Source organism: Cygnus atratus, unplaced genomic scaffold, assembly GCF_013377495.2.
Source record: "Cygnus atratus isolate AKBS03 ecotype Queensland, Australia unplaced genomic scaffold, CAtr_DNAZoo_HiC_assembly HiC_scaffold_109, whole genome shotgun sequence".
In the NCBI taxonomy this organism is placed as follows: Eukaryota; Metazoa; Chordata; class Aves; order Anseriformes; family Anatidae; genus Cygnus; species Cygnus atratus.
In genome coordinates, this window is record NW_026109702.1 from 1 (window position 1) to 15,706 (window position 15,706).

General features: G+C 38.7%; 1 protein-coding gene across 1 annotated transcript in view; it reads left to right on the forward strand.

Annotated features, from left to right (window-relative positions):
• Nucleotides 1-584: 584 nt before the first annotated feature.
• Nucleotides 585-15,706, forward strand: part of LOC118253122 (maltase-glucoamylase-like) — a gene marked incomplete at its 5' end in the record, with an annotated part of 45,044 nt that continues 29,922 nt past the window's right edge. The window contains 19 exons of the mRNA XM_050716630.1: nt 585-753; nt 1,583-1,679; nt 1,791-1,903; nt 2,002-2,127; nt 2,949-3,077; nt 3,185-3,292; nt 3,572-3,634; nt 3,878-4,012; nt 4,197-4,281; nt 5,286-5,424; nt 9,264-9,397; nt 9,857-9,891; nt 9,983-10,099; nt 11,486-11,634; nt 12,717-12,801; nt 12,905-12,961; nt 13,919-14,043; nt 14,346-14,434; nt 15,619-15,668. Coding sequence (XP_050572587.1) covers nt 585-753; nt 1,583-1,679; nt 1,791-1,903; nt 2,002-2,127; nt 2,949-3,077; nt 3,185-3,292; nt 3,572-3,634; nt 3,878-4,012; nt 4,197-4,281; nt 5,286-5,424; nt 9,264-9,397; nt 9,857-9,891; nt 9,983-10,099; nt 11,486-11,634; nt 12,717-12,801; nt 12,905-12,961; nt 13,919-14,043; nt 14,346-14,434; nt 15,619-15,668 — 2,005 coding nt within the window. The remainder of the gene's footprint in view (nt 754-1,582; nt 1,680-1,790; nt 1,904-2,001; nt 2,128-2,948; nt 3,078-3,184; nt 3,293-3,571; nt 3,635-3,877; nt 4,013-4,196; nt 4,282-5,285; nt 5,425-9,263; nt 9,398-9,856; nt 9,892-9,982; nt 10,100-11,485; nt 11,635-12,716; nt 12,802-12,904; nt 12,962-13,918; nt 14,044-14,345; nt 14,435-15,618; nt 15,669-15,706) is intronic.

The following is a 15,706-nucleotide window of genomic DNA, read 5'->3' on the forward strand; positions in this document are numbered from 1 at the left end:
ATGATTACCAGAATGCACGATATGAGGTTCCTATATCATTAAATCTCCCAAGCTCCCCAGCGAATACAGTCGAGGACCTACTCTATGAAGTATCAGTTCAGAGAAAACCATTTGGTATACAGGTTCGACGCAAAAGCACAGGGACAGTCATGTAAGCCACAATCAATCTATTTTATTTCATTTATTTTTGCTAGCTTTTTTCATCCCAAACCATTTTTTTGGTATTTTTCAAATACCTCAAGACTAGTTTTTTTTTTATCCTTCCCACAAAATGGCACTGTCTGCTAACTGCCAGGTGCAGCTCTATCAGAGATGGCCTCACCATTGCACTGTATGAGAGCACTGACCAGGGAAAGGATGGAGAAGGTACCATAAGCAACATCATTTTCTCACATTTACAGCTTTTCCCCCTGTCACTTTGTAGTCCGACATTTGCTCAGTGCAGAACAGAAGAAATAAATTTTCAGCCTAAAAGAAGTGTCTTCCAGTGAAACGTGGCACTAAAGACTGCTATATTCTTTAAATTTACATTTCTTTATATTATATTTTTAAATATTCTTATTTTTATTTTCTTCCTACTTTAGCTGGGATTCACAGCTGCCTACCTTCACATTCAGCGACATGTTCATTCAGATTTCTACCCGTTTGGCATCCCAATATATATATGGATTTGGGGAAACAGAGCACACCATGTTTCGACGCAACATGAGCTGGCACACCTGGGGAATGTTCACAAGGGACCAGGCTCCTACTGTAAGTAGAAATGAACCTCATGTGCAGAGATATTCAACAGTACTTTAAAGCCCGGTGGATGTCTGCTGGTACTGGACACATTTATTGGCTATGAACTTATTTACTGAGGCTTATAATTTGGACGGTGTTTCAATGGCAGTGGTCTTCTCTAAGCCTATTTTTGCTTTGTGACCAGCAAACCCAAACGTATGGAGCTCAGGCTCTAAGTCTGATGAGTATGGCTTAGAAATCACAGCCCAGTGCTCCTTTTTTATGCTTCCCAACAAATTATTCTGAAAGACTGAAATGTATCGGGCCAAATCCCATGGTTTTGGGATTCAATTAGAGCTTAGAGGGGTAAATCAGGAATCTTATGTCTGTGCATATATGAGTGTTATTTCCTACAAGATAACACAATGTTGGCAATTTTCAGGGAATGACCAGTGAAATAGTGGCAGTTTGTTACATCTATAACTTCAGGTGCAGATTTCAATATATTGAAATATATTGAAAAATAACATCATCTCCTGATCATATAGATAGATGTCTGCTACAGCTGGAAAAAAGAGAAAATTTTGTCCTGGGAAAGCTCTTTCTCATTAGCGAGTTTAAAAGCAGTAGTACCTTTGCTTTCCTTCATGCTTGATCACTCTGAACAAGACAGACTCCAGTTGTCAAGCTGAAATTGATTTTCTGTAGGTGTGTATGTTATAAGCGTATACTTTTGAAGCTTTTTGTTGTAGATTTGGAAGTTGTGTGTCTCATCTTTTACTAATTCTTTTTAAATAGATGTAAACAGGTCATTGCTTATGATGTTTCAGCTTTAGAAAGTGTTTTATCTTGTTTGCAGTATAAGTTGAATTCCTACGGTTATCAGCCATTTTACATGGCTCTTGAAGAAGATGGCAACGCCCATGGAGTTCTCTTGCTTAACAGCAATGCAATGGGTAAGAAAATCTTCATTTTATTTTGTCAACGTGTTTTATTTTTATGTTCAGTGGTTTGCAAGAGCTGCTAATCCAGGCATCCTTTTTTCATTTCACTTTCCCCATTTCTAGATGTGACGTTCCAGCCAACCCCTGCCCTGACATACCGCACCATTGGAGGAATTCTGGACTTTTACATGGTTTTGGGCCCAACACCAGAACTTGTTGTTCAGGAGTACACTGCAGTAGGATTCTTACCCTATTACAAACTAGCACTCTTTGGTGGACTGGTTGGTTGGTTGGTTTTCACCTATTCACCACAAATACTCTCCCTTACTTCTAGCTGATTGGACGACCAGTGATGCCACCCTACTGGTCCTTGGGATTCCAGTTGTGCCGCTATGGATACAGGAACGACACTGAAATTTCCCAGCTGGTGGAGGAAATGAAGGCGGCTAACATTCCCTATGTACGCTGGTAGCACTTAACATTTGAGTTCGTGCCTGAACTTCTGGCTTCAGAGTATCAGTTACGACCCTTTAAACACACACAAGGAAAGAAAAAAGAAAAAAAAAAAAAAAAAAAAAAAGGCACCCCACTACTATGGTAGAGAAGAGCAAACTCTGTTTTATGCTATAGCTGAACATCTCTGCCTAGGTCATGTTAAATGTGGTTTTTAGGCTGCTCTATATTATCTTTTAATCATTCATAATAAAGAAGCACTCAGATGTCTCTCACCATGCTGACTATGAAGGAGCGGTGATAAACAGGAAAAACAAGGAGGAAAGAAATAATGCAGCGTCATTTCAATTGGATCTTGCTCTATGTCAAGTCAGCTGTGTTTTGGCACAGTCTGTTTTTGGGAAAGGAGCAAAACCACATAGGTCAAACAAAGTTATAGAATAGAATAGTTCAGTTGGAAGTGACCTTCAAAGATCATCTAGTCCAACTGCTCGACCACTTCAGAGTTAAACAAAAGCTAAAACATATTAACGAGGGCAATGCCCAATTGCCTCTTGAACACTGACAGCCCTGGGATATCAAACACCTCTCTAGGAAGCCTGCTGTCAACCAGCTCCCCCAGATCCCTTTCTGCTGAGCTGCTCTCTAGCCACTGTCTCCCAGTCTGTACCTGTGTCTGGCATTACTCTGTCGCAATAGTTTAAATTGATTGTTACTTCTTAGCAGATGTTCTATAAATATGTATTTGAGGGGAAAAAAAGAAAAAAAGAAAAAAAAAGGGAATAAAAAGAAAATGATTTTTTTCTTCATTGCTTTTGTGAATTGCAGGATGTCCAATATGTAGATATTGACCATATGGAACGGCAACTGGACTTCACTCTTGGCGCACGCTTTGAGGGATTACCGGCTCTAATTAACAAAATAAAAGCAGAAGGAATGAGATTCATCATTATCCTGGTCAGTTTGGCATACTTTTTGTCATTGCAGAATTCAGAATATATTTAACAGCATTTCTAAACTTATTTTTTCAGCATAAAGCAAAAGTTTGTCACATTTCATTTTAGGATCCAACGATCTCTGGAAACGAAACTGATTATCTTACTTTCTCGAGAGGTGTAGCCGACGATGTCTTCATCAAGTGGCCGAATACCAATGACATTATATATTCCAAGGTACTATTCTTAACAAGTGTATGACCATAGAGGTATGCCATATCCAAGTGAGTATCATGTCAGCCTAGACTTCAGTGCTATCCATAGGCACAGTCTGCTAACATTATGTTCATGCCTGAATGTAAATGATACATTGAATAAATACTGCAAACTGAATTGTCTTCAGTTTATGCTGTCATTCATATATGTAGCAGTAAAGAATTGTCATATCCTTCTGTTGCCGGTGCTCAGTTATATTCAGCGCGGTTTAATTATTTCAAAATGTTCTTTGTCCTATAGGTCTGGCCGTTTCTTCCCAATGTTGAAGTCAATGAGTCACTTCCCGAGCAAACCCAAATACAGGTAAATATTGGTACGGTTTGGCTGTTGTCTCAAATATAGAGGGAGACGTACATCATTTAAGAAAAAATAGCAGCGAACTAGTTGATAAAATCTCACGTCAGAAATAAGATGCAGAAAATGGCCAGCCTTCCTAACAAAGTCAGAACAGAAAACAAGTAATTATTTTTTGTTTTAGAAAATTCCAGCATTTTATCAGTGGGATGCTTCCAGTGCTCTATCTTTTCTATTTTCCTATTTTTACAGCTCTATGGAGCACATGCAGCTTTCCCAGACTTCTTCCGCAATTCCACAGTGGAGTGGTGGAAGAGAGAAATCCTGGAGTTCTACAACAACCCCCGTAACAACTCAAAAAGTGTGAAGTTTGATGGCCTGTGGATTGTAAGTGTAGAAATGCATCTGATTTGTGGTGTGAATGTGTGTCAAGCACGTGTGGAGCTGCAGACTGAGATTGCAGCTGCAAGGGTTCTCAAGGGCATCTACAATACTGCTTATTTGTAATTTAGAATTGAGTGTATTTTGTATGATTGAAGAAAATACAATCAAGTTTTGCTCTATGTTTTAGGACATGAATGAACCGGCAGCTTTTTATAATGGCGCCATTGGTGGTTGTAGAGATGACCTCCTTAATAAGCCACCATATATTCCTCGTAAGTCTGATGAGTCCATAAAATGGTGTTAGGTCATTCTCACTACTATGAAATTTCTTACATATAGGTACATGTGGCATGAATTCCTATAGTTAGGTATATTAAACCACAACTAAACTCCTAACTGAAAGTGTCCCTTCTTTTCCAAGAATATAAGCACACTTAAATCATATATTTTTTAGAATGAGCAGTAACGGCACTTCTAAAAACTAAAGTTATTTGTAGTTATGTGACTACATATGGATTTTGATACCTATTTTATATGTAGGTGCTTTGTTTTAGACATGGTAGAGAATGTAGTTCTCTCTTCTGCAATTCTCTCTGATGAATAATGCGATTAACTGAAAATGCAAAAAATATTCTTGTGTCTCCTCTCATTAGCATTTATCTATACAGTAAAATACCTGAAACACTTGGCTAGCATTTATCTATACATAAAAATAACTGACATTCCTAACTAGGCTTTACTTAAGTGCTGGTATGAGGTAGTACAACTCAGGAACTATTTATTAATGTTCATCATTCATCGCTCTGCTATTCTGCTATTAGAGTAGTCCTGTTGCTTACTGTGGTCTTCGGTTGTTATAAATAGTTTCTCAGGAAACATCCGGAATTTAATATTCAGACATAGGCCTTCACCAGCACATGCAACACCCAACCCAATTTATGTTTATATGGATGATAGGACAGGGTTTACAAAGATTTGCAATATCTGCTGAATTAGGATATACCCTGTTTATTATTTTGAGCCGCTCCAGTAAGAGCATCTATAACAGAGCTATTAACACACTTAGAAACCCAGATGCCTGTACAGGACTAATGGAGCTATCCCATTTGATAAAGTTGGAAACGCTCTTTTCTAATAAGTCATAGATGACAGTATAGATGCCTAAAAGAGAGTGAACACAAAAGAAATCATGACAATTAACAAAGATTAACTGCAGTTGTTATTGAATATTCCTCATTAAAAAGCATGTACTCTTTTCTTCTTCCCTTCTCATTAGATTTGGGATCCCGGCCAGATGGTTTAATTGTCAAAACTCCATGCATGGAAGGTCAGCAGTATCTTCCGGACGGTACCCCAGTTAGACACTATGATGTCCACAGTCTTTATGGATGGTCACAAACAAAACCTACCCACGAGTAAGTGAGATTTGCATACTTTCTTGCTATCTCCAAAATGTGTTGCCAAGAATAGTTGGTGTCCGTATTCTTATGGCCCAAACCTGCCTGAGTCTCTTTTAGATGTCTGCGAAATCTTCCTTTTCATCCTAGTAGTGCTGATTCTGCCGTTCTGTTCAAAGTGGAGTTTGGTGTTCAGAGCACCAATGCTCCAGGTTTTGCAGTAGGCAGTATTTCAGTCACGTTCCTGCTCAGCTTGCGCTGTGATCTCGCGTGTGGTGCAAGCAGGGTGGTAGGAACCTGAGCAAGGACGTGCAGGAGAAGGCATGGTGGGTGTGTGCAGGTCGGAGCTGAAGCTGAGCTTCCACTGTTGCAGTGCAATAAAGGCATACTGCTGTTGGAGCCAAGAAAAAAAAAAAAAAAAAAAAAAAAACCTATCTCAAGCATGTCTACACCATGCAGCAGCATCACTCACTGTCTCAGGACAGGCAGGCAAAGCCTTTATTTTGAGTGTGGCAGCTTTAAAATCACTGACCCAGAGCAGATGCAATTTTCAAGGTACCTTTTAACGGCAATTTACCCAAGTCTGATATTAAAGAAAGTTACTCTTCACCTAGCTGCAGAGCAAGTCTTTGTATAGCAGTTCTAAGGGTTTCATCCATACACATTTTAAGTTGTGCAAGCCCAACTGCTGACCTGTATTATGAAATAAGGTGGTCACGGTGCTATTTCTCATATGGTTTAATTGGGATGTAATAACTCGCCACCAATCGTTGTCCTGTCCCAGTGTGTTCACACATAACACGTTGCCTTTTCAGCAGAGGTTTCTATTAAGAGTCAGCCAGCAAGGCCGTCCTGGGGCGATGCTCAGCATTGTAAATGGGAGCAGTCAATCAAAAGGCATCGCTCTGCTATTCTGTTACAAGGCAGAACAGAGAACAGGTCTGAACATTTGGATCAGCTGTTGTTAACAGTAATTACTCAATGACAGTCTCACCTAATTACTGCAATTAAAATATAAAACACGTGTTTTTTGTTTCTAGCTAGTGCTAGAATAGCCTCTTTTACTTCTAGCATTGATATTGTATTAGCCTTACACATGTAGTGAGGGAAAATGAATACAGTTTTCTTAAGAATATTAATTTAAGAAGGGCTCTATTATCTTGGGTATTCAAAATTACTTGAATATGGGTAAAGAGAGAAAACAATTACTTTTAAAACACACATTCTGTTATAAGGCTTTCCTTTTAGGAATTTATTTTCTCAGTTCCAAGACAGATGTCATTACCTGTTTCTTAGTGAATAGGATCCCCGCTGACTTTAGATAGCGTCTGATCTAACGATAGTATATTTGTGCTGTTTCATTTCCAATTCAATGAGTAAGCAAGGAACAGCGTTTCCTTATAGTCTTAATGATCTTAAAGCCCTTGGTAACTTTGATGTTGCCATAAGACAAGAAAATACCAAGGCTATTTGATTTTTTGACTGAGTGGATGCTACTGCCAGCAGCGTGCATGGCAGTGCTGTCGGTCAAGGCACACATGAATCTGCTGGCAGGACAGGGAGGAAAGTCTGATACCTCTGCTGTCAGCCAAATCACATGCAATTTGGATATTGTAAATAGACAATAATTTAACACTCGGAGCAATATTGCTGTCATTCCTGTGCATCGGGTGTGAACTGAAATGTAGTGAAATATTTTCTTCTCTGTTGAGAGGTACTGTAACAGAAATGAGTACGATAAATTACACAGCCTATACAGATATTCTCACAGTTGAAACAAACAGAACACTGTTGTTTAAAAAAAAAAAAAAAAAGAAAGAAAGAAAGAAAGAGAGAGATCACAACTAAGAGATCTCTCTAATTAGATCTCTCTCTGATACTCCTGACTGAAGGAGTTATTGTGACACAGAAGATGTGTAGTAATAATAACTTATTCTGAGACTAAACCATCCAAACAAGAAGATTGTTGCATGCAAAAGCCACAATATGGAAAATAAACAAACAAAAAAAAACAACACTGTAATGGAACAGTAAGCAGCAATTTTTTTCCTAATTTGATACAATTTCAGTTGTCTATTAATTAGACAGAGGAACCTTCTTTGTATCGGCTCAAGGCTATTCTTTTGTACCAAGGCTTTTGCAGAGATGTGAAAGCCAGAACCTTTAAGAGTGAATCTAGGAACCATTTTGAGGTAAAGGTTTGGAGGGCTTGGTGACACGAAGAGTTGGTTTTCAGGGATACAGCTTTGACTCAGTCCTGAAGCAGAGAGATGGCACCCCAAGTCAGGAAAACACTCAGGCCCTGCTCATCCCTGGGCGTTCTGTGGGCAACATACGCTTTCATTGGATTTCAAATTTTAGCAGGACCTTCCAAAGATTGTTGAAAGAGGGTAAACGAAGCAGCGGCTGAAAATGTTTGATAATACATTACAAAGAAATAAAAGGTACTAGAAAACTTACCGTTTGTCTTGGAAGAAATAATTACAGCACATTAGTCTAGTTTAATTACAACGGTAATTTAAGTGACTTGTGTATTTTTGCTGTAATTATAGCATCACTAAAGCTGCAAATCCTGTCGGAAAAATAAATAAGTAGTGCCTTATTGAAGCAGCTGTTTAGGCAATTATGGTGGAGCTAGCACTGGAGAGCAGTGCAATTCAATCAGTGCAGCTTTCTAACTAGTATTGCAGTTCAGTATTTTGCCGTACTGATTCACAGTGTGTGTGCACGCCTGCAAAGGGATTCTTCGAAGAAACCAGGGCAGTTGTGCATCCACACTAGGCACACAGCATAGACCAGCAGCGGCAAGGTGTGAGTGTCCTCTGCGGGACAATTAGGAGGCATAGATTCCTCTCAGCTCCACTTTTTTTTTTTTTTTTTCCTTTTTCTTTTTTTTCATAAAGCCTATTTGTTACCTTTGGAGGTATTTTGTGGCAATTGCCAAGGCTTTATTTAAGGAAAATGAATCATTTTTCTTTATCTTATTTGTGGAACGGACCTAGCCGGTGAAATTGTTTTTCCATTCAGCTCTTTTAGAGCCACACCTTGAGAGTTCCTCTCCTTAGTTATCAGCAAGCCACTGTCTCCCCTCCCAGCAGCAATGAATGAAGCCATCTGGGTTCTGTGCTAGAGCCCCTGAAAAGCCCATGACAGTCCTAATCCGGTGCTTGCTGTTTCCCTTTAACTCCTGACCCCAAAGGCTTTAGGTGCTGGTGATGCACAGCAAGGCCATGAGCTGGGAATCTTGAAGGGTGCATTTGGTTTCTCCCTCCACATGGCTAGTCTACGCCATCTTGCCAGGAGCACTCTCTGGCTTCTAATGTTGGTCACTTCACATCAGATTCTTACCATGTTGGTGCTTCTGATGTGATTATGGGTCCATGGCTTGCTTTTTGCTCCGGTATCTTTCTGGCAACTGGAGTTATGTTGACAGATCTAGTATTCTAGACCCCTTTTTATCTTCTTGGTTTTAGTTTTCTTCAGATTATTTTCAGCTGGTTCTGCAAATTTTCGGATACTACAATAAAGGAATGATGTGCCATATACCACATTGCGTAGCCCAATAAAATGTGCAAGTTGGACTACATTCGTAATTTCCCTCAGCTGGAAGTCTGCATTTTAGCACCTCCTTGTTTTGCCGCAGGTTTGCTGGCACTTAATTCGGACTTTCTGCTTCTGTGCAAATCACTGTGCACTAGCATCAAAAGCACATTTGGACTGTATGGATCCATAGTAATGTGTACAACAAAATTTCTGCCCTTTATTAGGAAAGTATAAGACACTATATTTATTTTCAAAGAGGATCTTATGTAATAAGTTCTCATGTAATTTATTTCTTCATCTATTTTCAATGTCAGCGCTGTGCAGAATGCCACAAAAGAGCGTGGGATCGTCATCACCCGCTCAACATATCCCAGCAGTGGAAGATGGGCTGGACATTGGCTGGGTGATAACAAGGCAGCTTGGGATCAGCTGGCTAAATCTATTATTGGTATGTAGAAGAAAGAAGGTCTCTGATCAGCATATTCTGTGCAGTAATTCCTTTTCCTTGACTTACCTGCTTTTAGAATTTGTTGGTTTTAACTGAAATACGCTCTTTGTTCAACAACCAGAATCCGTGGTCAATTCCTTTGTGACTTCTTATTTACTTCTCCCCTGGTTGTTGGGAGCTCCTTTATTCCCCTGGGACCAGCCACCTTCCCACCTTGTGTTCTGTCACCTCAGTTCTCATCATCTGCTGGTGCTGCTGTCCGACATATCTTTGTTGTTTCTGACAAATCATCTCCCAACTCTTTCTGTAGAAGAAAAACATGAGAAATTAGAGAAATTGTGAAACTTTTTTTTTTTTTTTTCTCATTCAGCACTATAATATATATTATCTAGCACAACCATTAGCATATGAAAGGGGGAAGAAAAACAGCTGGTAACAATGAATTATTTCTCCTTTCAGGTATGATGGAGTTCAGCCTCTTTGGAATATCTTATGTAAGCTAACCAGTCATTATATTTTATTTAATTATCTTGACACTGTACAAGAATTTACAGTATTCCAACTGGATTGTTTGTCAACTTTCAGACAGGAGCTGATATCTGTGGCTTCTTTAATGACTCACAGTACGAGTTGTGTCTTCGCTGGATGCAGCTGGGTGCATTTTACCCATATTCAAGGAATCACAATGAGAAAGGAACAAGAGTGAGTTTCAGATTTTTAATGGTTGTTAATGGATAGACCTTTGCAATGCACATGTAGAGAACAGCTGGGGCATCACACAAGCCAGGCAGTGTCAAAAAAGTACATTCCAAGCAAAACGGACATGAAAAGAACACGTTTCCCTCTTCATCAAAAAAATAACACTCTGTGTTTGTATGCTAGCTCTGCTGTAATCCTCCCCCCTCGCATGGGAGGTTTTATGCCTGCAGAGGGGCTGCTCTGGGATTTAGACCACTTGAAGGAAGCATATACTATGTTTGATTTGACTGAATCCAACTCCTACCTATTTTTCCCTTTAGGCCGTTTTGATTTACAGTCACTACACTAAAATACAGTGCTTTCATGGCAAATGCTGTTAAAGAAGCAAAACTGACCTTGGAGTTTGAAGTCCTAATTGTCCATAATTATTACCATAAAGGAGAAAACGGGACAGTGTAGTATGACTCTGGAATAAGAGTCAGGAATTTATGTACTTTACACATTTGCCACCATCAGATATTGTATTTCTTTTAGGAAGAAAGGAAAATAATTGCTTAAATGTAGGTCTGTGCTGGCCAAGGACTATATTGTAGAAAGCTGTAAAACTAGATAAGTGGAAAAAATAAAAACTGAAACAGCACGTAGATTCCAGTTAAAGCTTCAGGTCTAGCCGAGTAGTGCTATTTGTTGTGGCACATGTCTAATGAATCCGAGTCTTCTTTTCAAAAACTACGTGCTTATCTTGCCACGGCACACCTTTCGATAGGACTTCCAAAGCCTTTAAAAATGCAGATTCAGGGTTATCATGTTGCTTGCAGTCTTAGCCAATTTGCCAAGGTATTGTTCAATACATTTAGTAAAGACTGGAAGTGCTCCCTGACATCAGTCATTAGTGCTTTGGTCTTTTTTTGCAAGTCCTGAGTGCTGCCCTGCAGAAGAGAGGGATAATAAATTATGTACTCCAGGATGTGTAACGCCTTCAGGACAACTTGCAAGAAATATTTTTTACAGTACTCCCCACAGGTTTTTCTCATCTTCCTTCTTTCTAGTTCCCCTCTTAGGGATGACAGTCATACCTACTGTTTTTACTGTCACTTAGTCCTTAACTGAAGAATAAGTAAATGGAGGTGCTCTAGTTTGGAGGCAGAGGAATTTGCAAGGGTCTACTGAAACTTTCACAGCTGTCTTGCCAGGCGGATTTTGATGCACATTTGGTAATTACCACTACTGCCACTACTACCGTTAGGTTTTATGAAGTCATGAGAAAAACATAAAACGAAAGAGATGCTAAATGTGAACTCTCTTGTGAACATCAGCATTATTTTTTTCCATAGCTGTTCTAAACACAGTAAGCCAGTTTGAGTAGCAACTGTCTCTCTTCTCTTTTAGAGGCAAGATCCTGTTTCCTGGAATGCAACATTTGAGGACATTTCCAGGAAGGTGCTGAATATAAGATACACTCTGTTACCCTATTTTTATACATTAATGTACCACGCCCATGCCCACGGCAGTACTGTGATCCGCCCCGTACTCCATGAGTAAGTGTGACTTCTTTGCTCCCCTTGTCAAGAATTTCAACTACAAATTCTGGAGTTAGAACCCTCCTAATGATGTTTTCCATTGTTTAGAGCATTTTTTCTGAAAAAAAAAAAAAAAAAAAGTATGAAATTGAGAATATGAGCTTTCAATATCAAGTTTTACTTTCACAGAGAACAGAAGTTCTCTGTTTTATGCTATGCAAAACTGAACATTTGCTTAGCTAGAGTTAATGTATACATTTTAAAGCTCACCCTTACGCTCTTTAGGGATAAGCAACAATGATGTTTCATCAAATGCTAGACATATTGATGCTAGATATATGTAGAATTAAAAAGCAGATGTTGCAAAAACAGGTGGACAAAAACTTTAAGCAAAGAAGAGGGAGATAAATCTGCCATAAGTCACGACAGAGTTTTGCAGGGAAAAGCATATTTTATTTATTTATCTATTTATGTATTACTGGCCAAACTGATAGAATTGATCAAAAAAAAAGAAAAAAGTTATTGGTTGTACAAAGCCTTCTTTGTCCCTGGAAGGACAAAGGTTTAGCTCCTTTTATTATAAGATGTGCTCTAGTATATGTACGCTTGTCTTGGCTAAAGATCATTGAGCTGTTTACATGTATTGTCTTGATTTTTTTCAAACCACCTGCCCAAGGAAAAAGTGACACAGATGAGAAAATGATTCACAGTCTGACCACTACCTAATCTTAGTACTGCTGACATCTCCAACGCAAAACTGATCTTTTGAGTTTTGCGGTCTAAAAATCCTGACAATCAATTTGCCAAAGGAATGGCAAAAAAAGAAAACTAAGTAATAGCCTGCATTCCTGCAATGATTTTCACATTAGGATCTTTATGCATTCTTGGCAAGCAATAATTGATCTATTTAAAAGGAAGCAGATAAATAAAAGATACATTTTAATCACCTATCTCAGTTATTGTTAATACTAGAATAAATACAGATGAGGAAATAGCAGATACTAGGAATAGTAGATTGAATTACTGATGAAAACGTCTTAAAAGAACATTTTGGAAAAGCTCAGCACTCAATGTTTAATCAAGATGCTGTTAACTTGCAGGTTTGTGGAAGACAGAGCAACATGGGATGTATATGAACAATTCCTTTGGGGACCTGCACTGCTCATCAGCCCTGTAATGCAACCGGTATGTGCTTAAGCACCCAAGTGTATATGAAAGTATTAAAGCTACTTGAGCTAAACTTTCCTCTTTGCTTTAACTTCCCTAAAAAACGTATCTTTAATTCCAGAATGCTGTAACGGTGGATGCTTACATACCTGATGCCCGCTGGTATGATTACTACACAGTAAGTCATTTTCAAAATTGTATGTATTCCTTATAATGTTGTTCAGATAGTAGCAGGGTGTGCTGAGGTGTGAAACCACTATCTCCCTTTTACAAACTTGTGTTTATCCTCATTTCTTGGCATTATAACAACTACATCTTCTTAGCTGTTTTCTTATAAAAATCTTAAGAATCTTTTTTTCTTACAAAAATCTTATAAAATTTTATTGTAATAATGTTTAACAGCACCACAGCTGTACTACGTACTATGTACTTGAACTATGTACTCCTGCCTCCTTCTTTCCCCCCAGCTTTTATTGCAAAGCATGACATCGTATACTATGGAATATCCCTTTGGTCAGTCTGTGTCAGTTGTCTTGGCTGTGTCCCCTCCACAGCCTACAAACTGGCAGGGCAGCGGTGAGAAGCAGAAAAGTCTGTGACTCTGTATCAGCGCTGCTCAGCAACCACTAAAACACCAGTGTGTTATCAACACGATTTTCATCATAAATCTGAAATTTAGCACCACACAAGCTTCTTTGAAGAAAATTGACACTATCCCAGCCAAAACTAGCCAAGAATGCTGGAATGGAGAAAGACAAACAGGGTTAGCTGCACCAGCCTTTCATGGAAGATAAGAAAAGACCAGTAAGAAGGAGTAGGCATTAAAAATCACTTCGTTGATCACACGTTTGTATTTCACCTGAATGGCCACTTTGATTCAGCTGCTCTCCCCTGAGGTTGATAAACACTTTTTCAGATGCATAGCTTTATGGTTTCTCTTATGTAGAGAGTGCAATGTAGAGCATTATGTAGTTACTCCTGTATTAACAGCAAGATTTGTAGAAACAACTCCTAAGGAATCTGCCTAGCAAAAAATAAATAAAATAATAATAATTACTATTATTTCATTCTAAAATAACTGTAAAGGGAGATCAATTCAACAGAAGACTTTTTTTTTTTTTTTTTTCATAAATAGGATGGAGATATTGGTATTAGGGGAAAGTCAGTAACTCTATCAGCTCCTTTGGACCATATCAATCTTCATATCCGAGGCGGTTACATCCTCGCATGGCAACAACCTGCTAATACAACTTTTTACAGGTACAATAAGAATAACTAGAATATTAAAATTAGTTGTAATTATCATATTAATTGATAATATCATATTATTACCAGTCCTTAAAGAATACATTTATAGAAGCACCTGAGATTTGTGGATGCTTTTTCTCTTCGGTCTCCTCCTAATGGTCTCCTTTAAATGTAATACTGTGGGGTCAAGAAAATGAGTATCAGAGACCAGATGAATGGCAGACAATATTTCTAAAACAAGTTCTAATGCTTGGGAGAGAGGAAATGTGATTAGCTGAGGATACTAAGGAAAAAAAATATTCTGTTTTGTACAGCCGGAAAAACCCAATGGGACTTACTGTTGCTTTGAATGACACTCAGATGGCAGAAGGACAGCTTTATTGGGATGATGGGGTTCGCATTGGTACGTATAATGTTTTCTTGTCATCCTAAAAAAACCTTTCCAGCTGTGACGGTGGTAGAATACTGCAGCAGGGTGCCAAGGAGAGGCTGTGGAGCCTCCATCTTTGGAAATATTCAAAGCCCAAATTAAAACAGAGAAACAAAAAACAATGAAATGAACTGGAAAGAGATGAAACAAATTACAGCAGTCCATGAACAGCAAATAATGCTCAGCAGCTAGCTAACCACTTTTTTGTCTGCGGTTCTAACAATAACATTGTTGTCAAAGTGGAAACGTGAAGCTATAAGAAACTGCAACCCTTCCCCATCACTTGGGAAAAAAAAAAAGGCTTTTGTGGTTGCTTCTGCCTTAGAAGCCCTCAGTGTAGTGGGGGGTGTTTGAGCATTAGAGGCATGTGGATATGCCAGACTCTGCTGGCCAAAGCAAGCCCACTTCTGGAGGCCTTATCTGAGCATGCCCTCAGAGCCAAAAATTAAAGCTCCACATTAACAAAGTGATTTTTACTGATTGAGACCACAGAATGCTACGATTTATAGAATTAACATTTGGTATCAAAGAAATGGTGTCCTGGACCTAAGGCCAGCAAATATAACAAAGACTTGTCCTCAAACCTATGGGAGTCATAACCATAGGAAACGTGGGAAGCTTTCACTAATTTCCTCAGCATTAGTAAATCTAAATTGTCTTCAGACAAGAGATATTTGTGTGCTGTTTATCCTTCCTATACAGAGCCTATTACCCTTGTAATAACAATAAGCCGTTACCTGAGATTACGACAAATAATGCAGAAAACTGTTATGTTGCACAGTGATGTGTAGGGAAGTCTGCTGTAGAGCAGAAAGGCAGTACCTTCAATGCCTGTTATCATCAGCACTACTTTCATTAGTTCATTAGAGTTCATTTAGTACTGAACAAGAGGATTGGTAAACTATACAACAGTGATTTCAAAGAAGCATCAACATATATAATAATCATGTGTAATTGGACAGTGAATAGAGGTAGAGGTAGGAAAAGCATTTCTTGCACAAATACAGTTATGCTCTCTTTATACAGAGAGAGACAAATACACAAATTTGGGTATAGAGCATACATACACACTTCTTCAATTGAATGTTTTATAACATTTTAACTGAACAGCTAAACAGCGAACACATTTGATTGTATCCTTTCTTTCTTTCTAACAGACGCGTATGAAGATGGTGCATATCTGCTAACATCATTTACTGCTAAGCAGGTATGTAATGCTAGCTAACGGTTTCCGAATAATCAGTT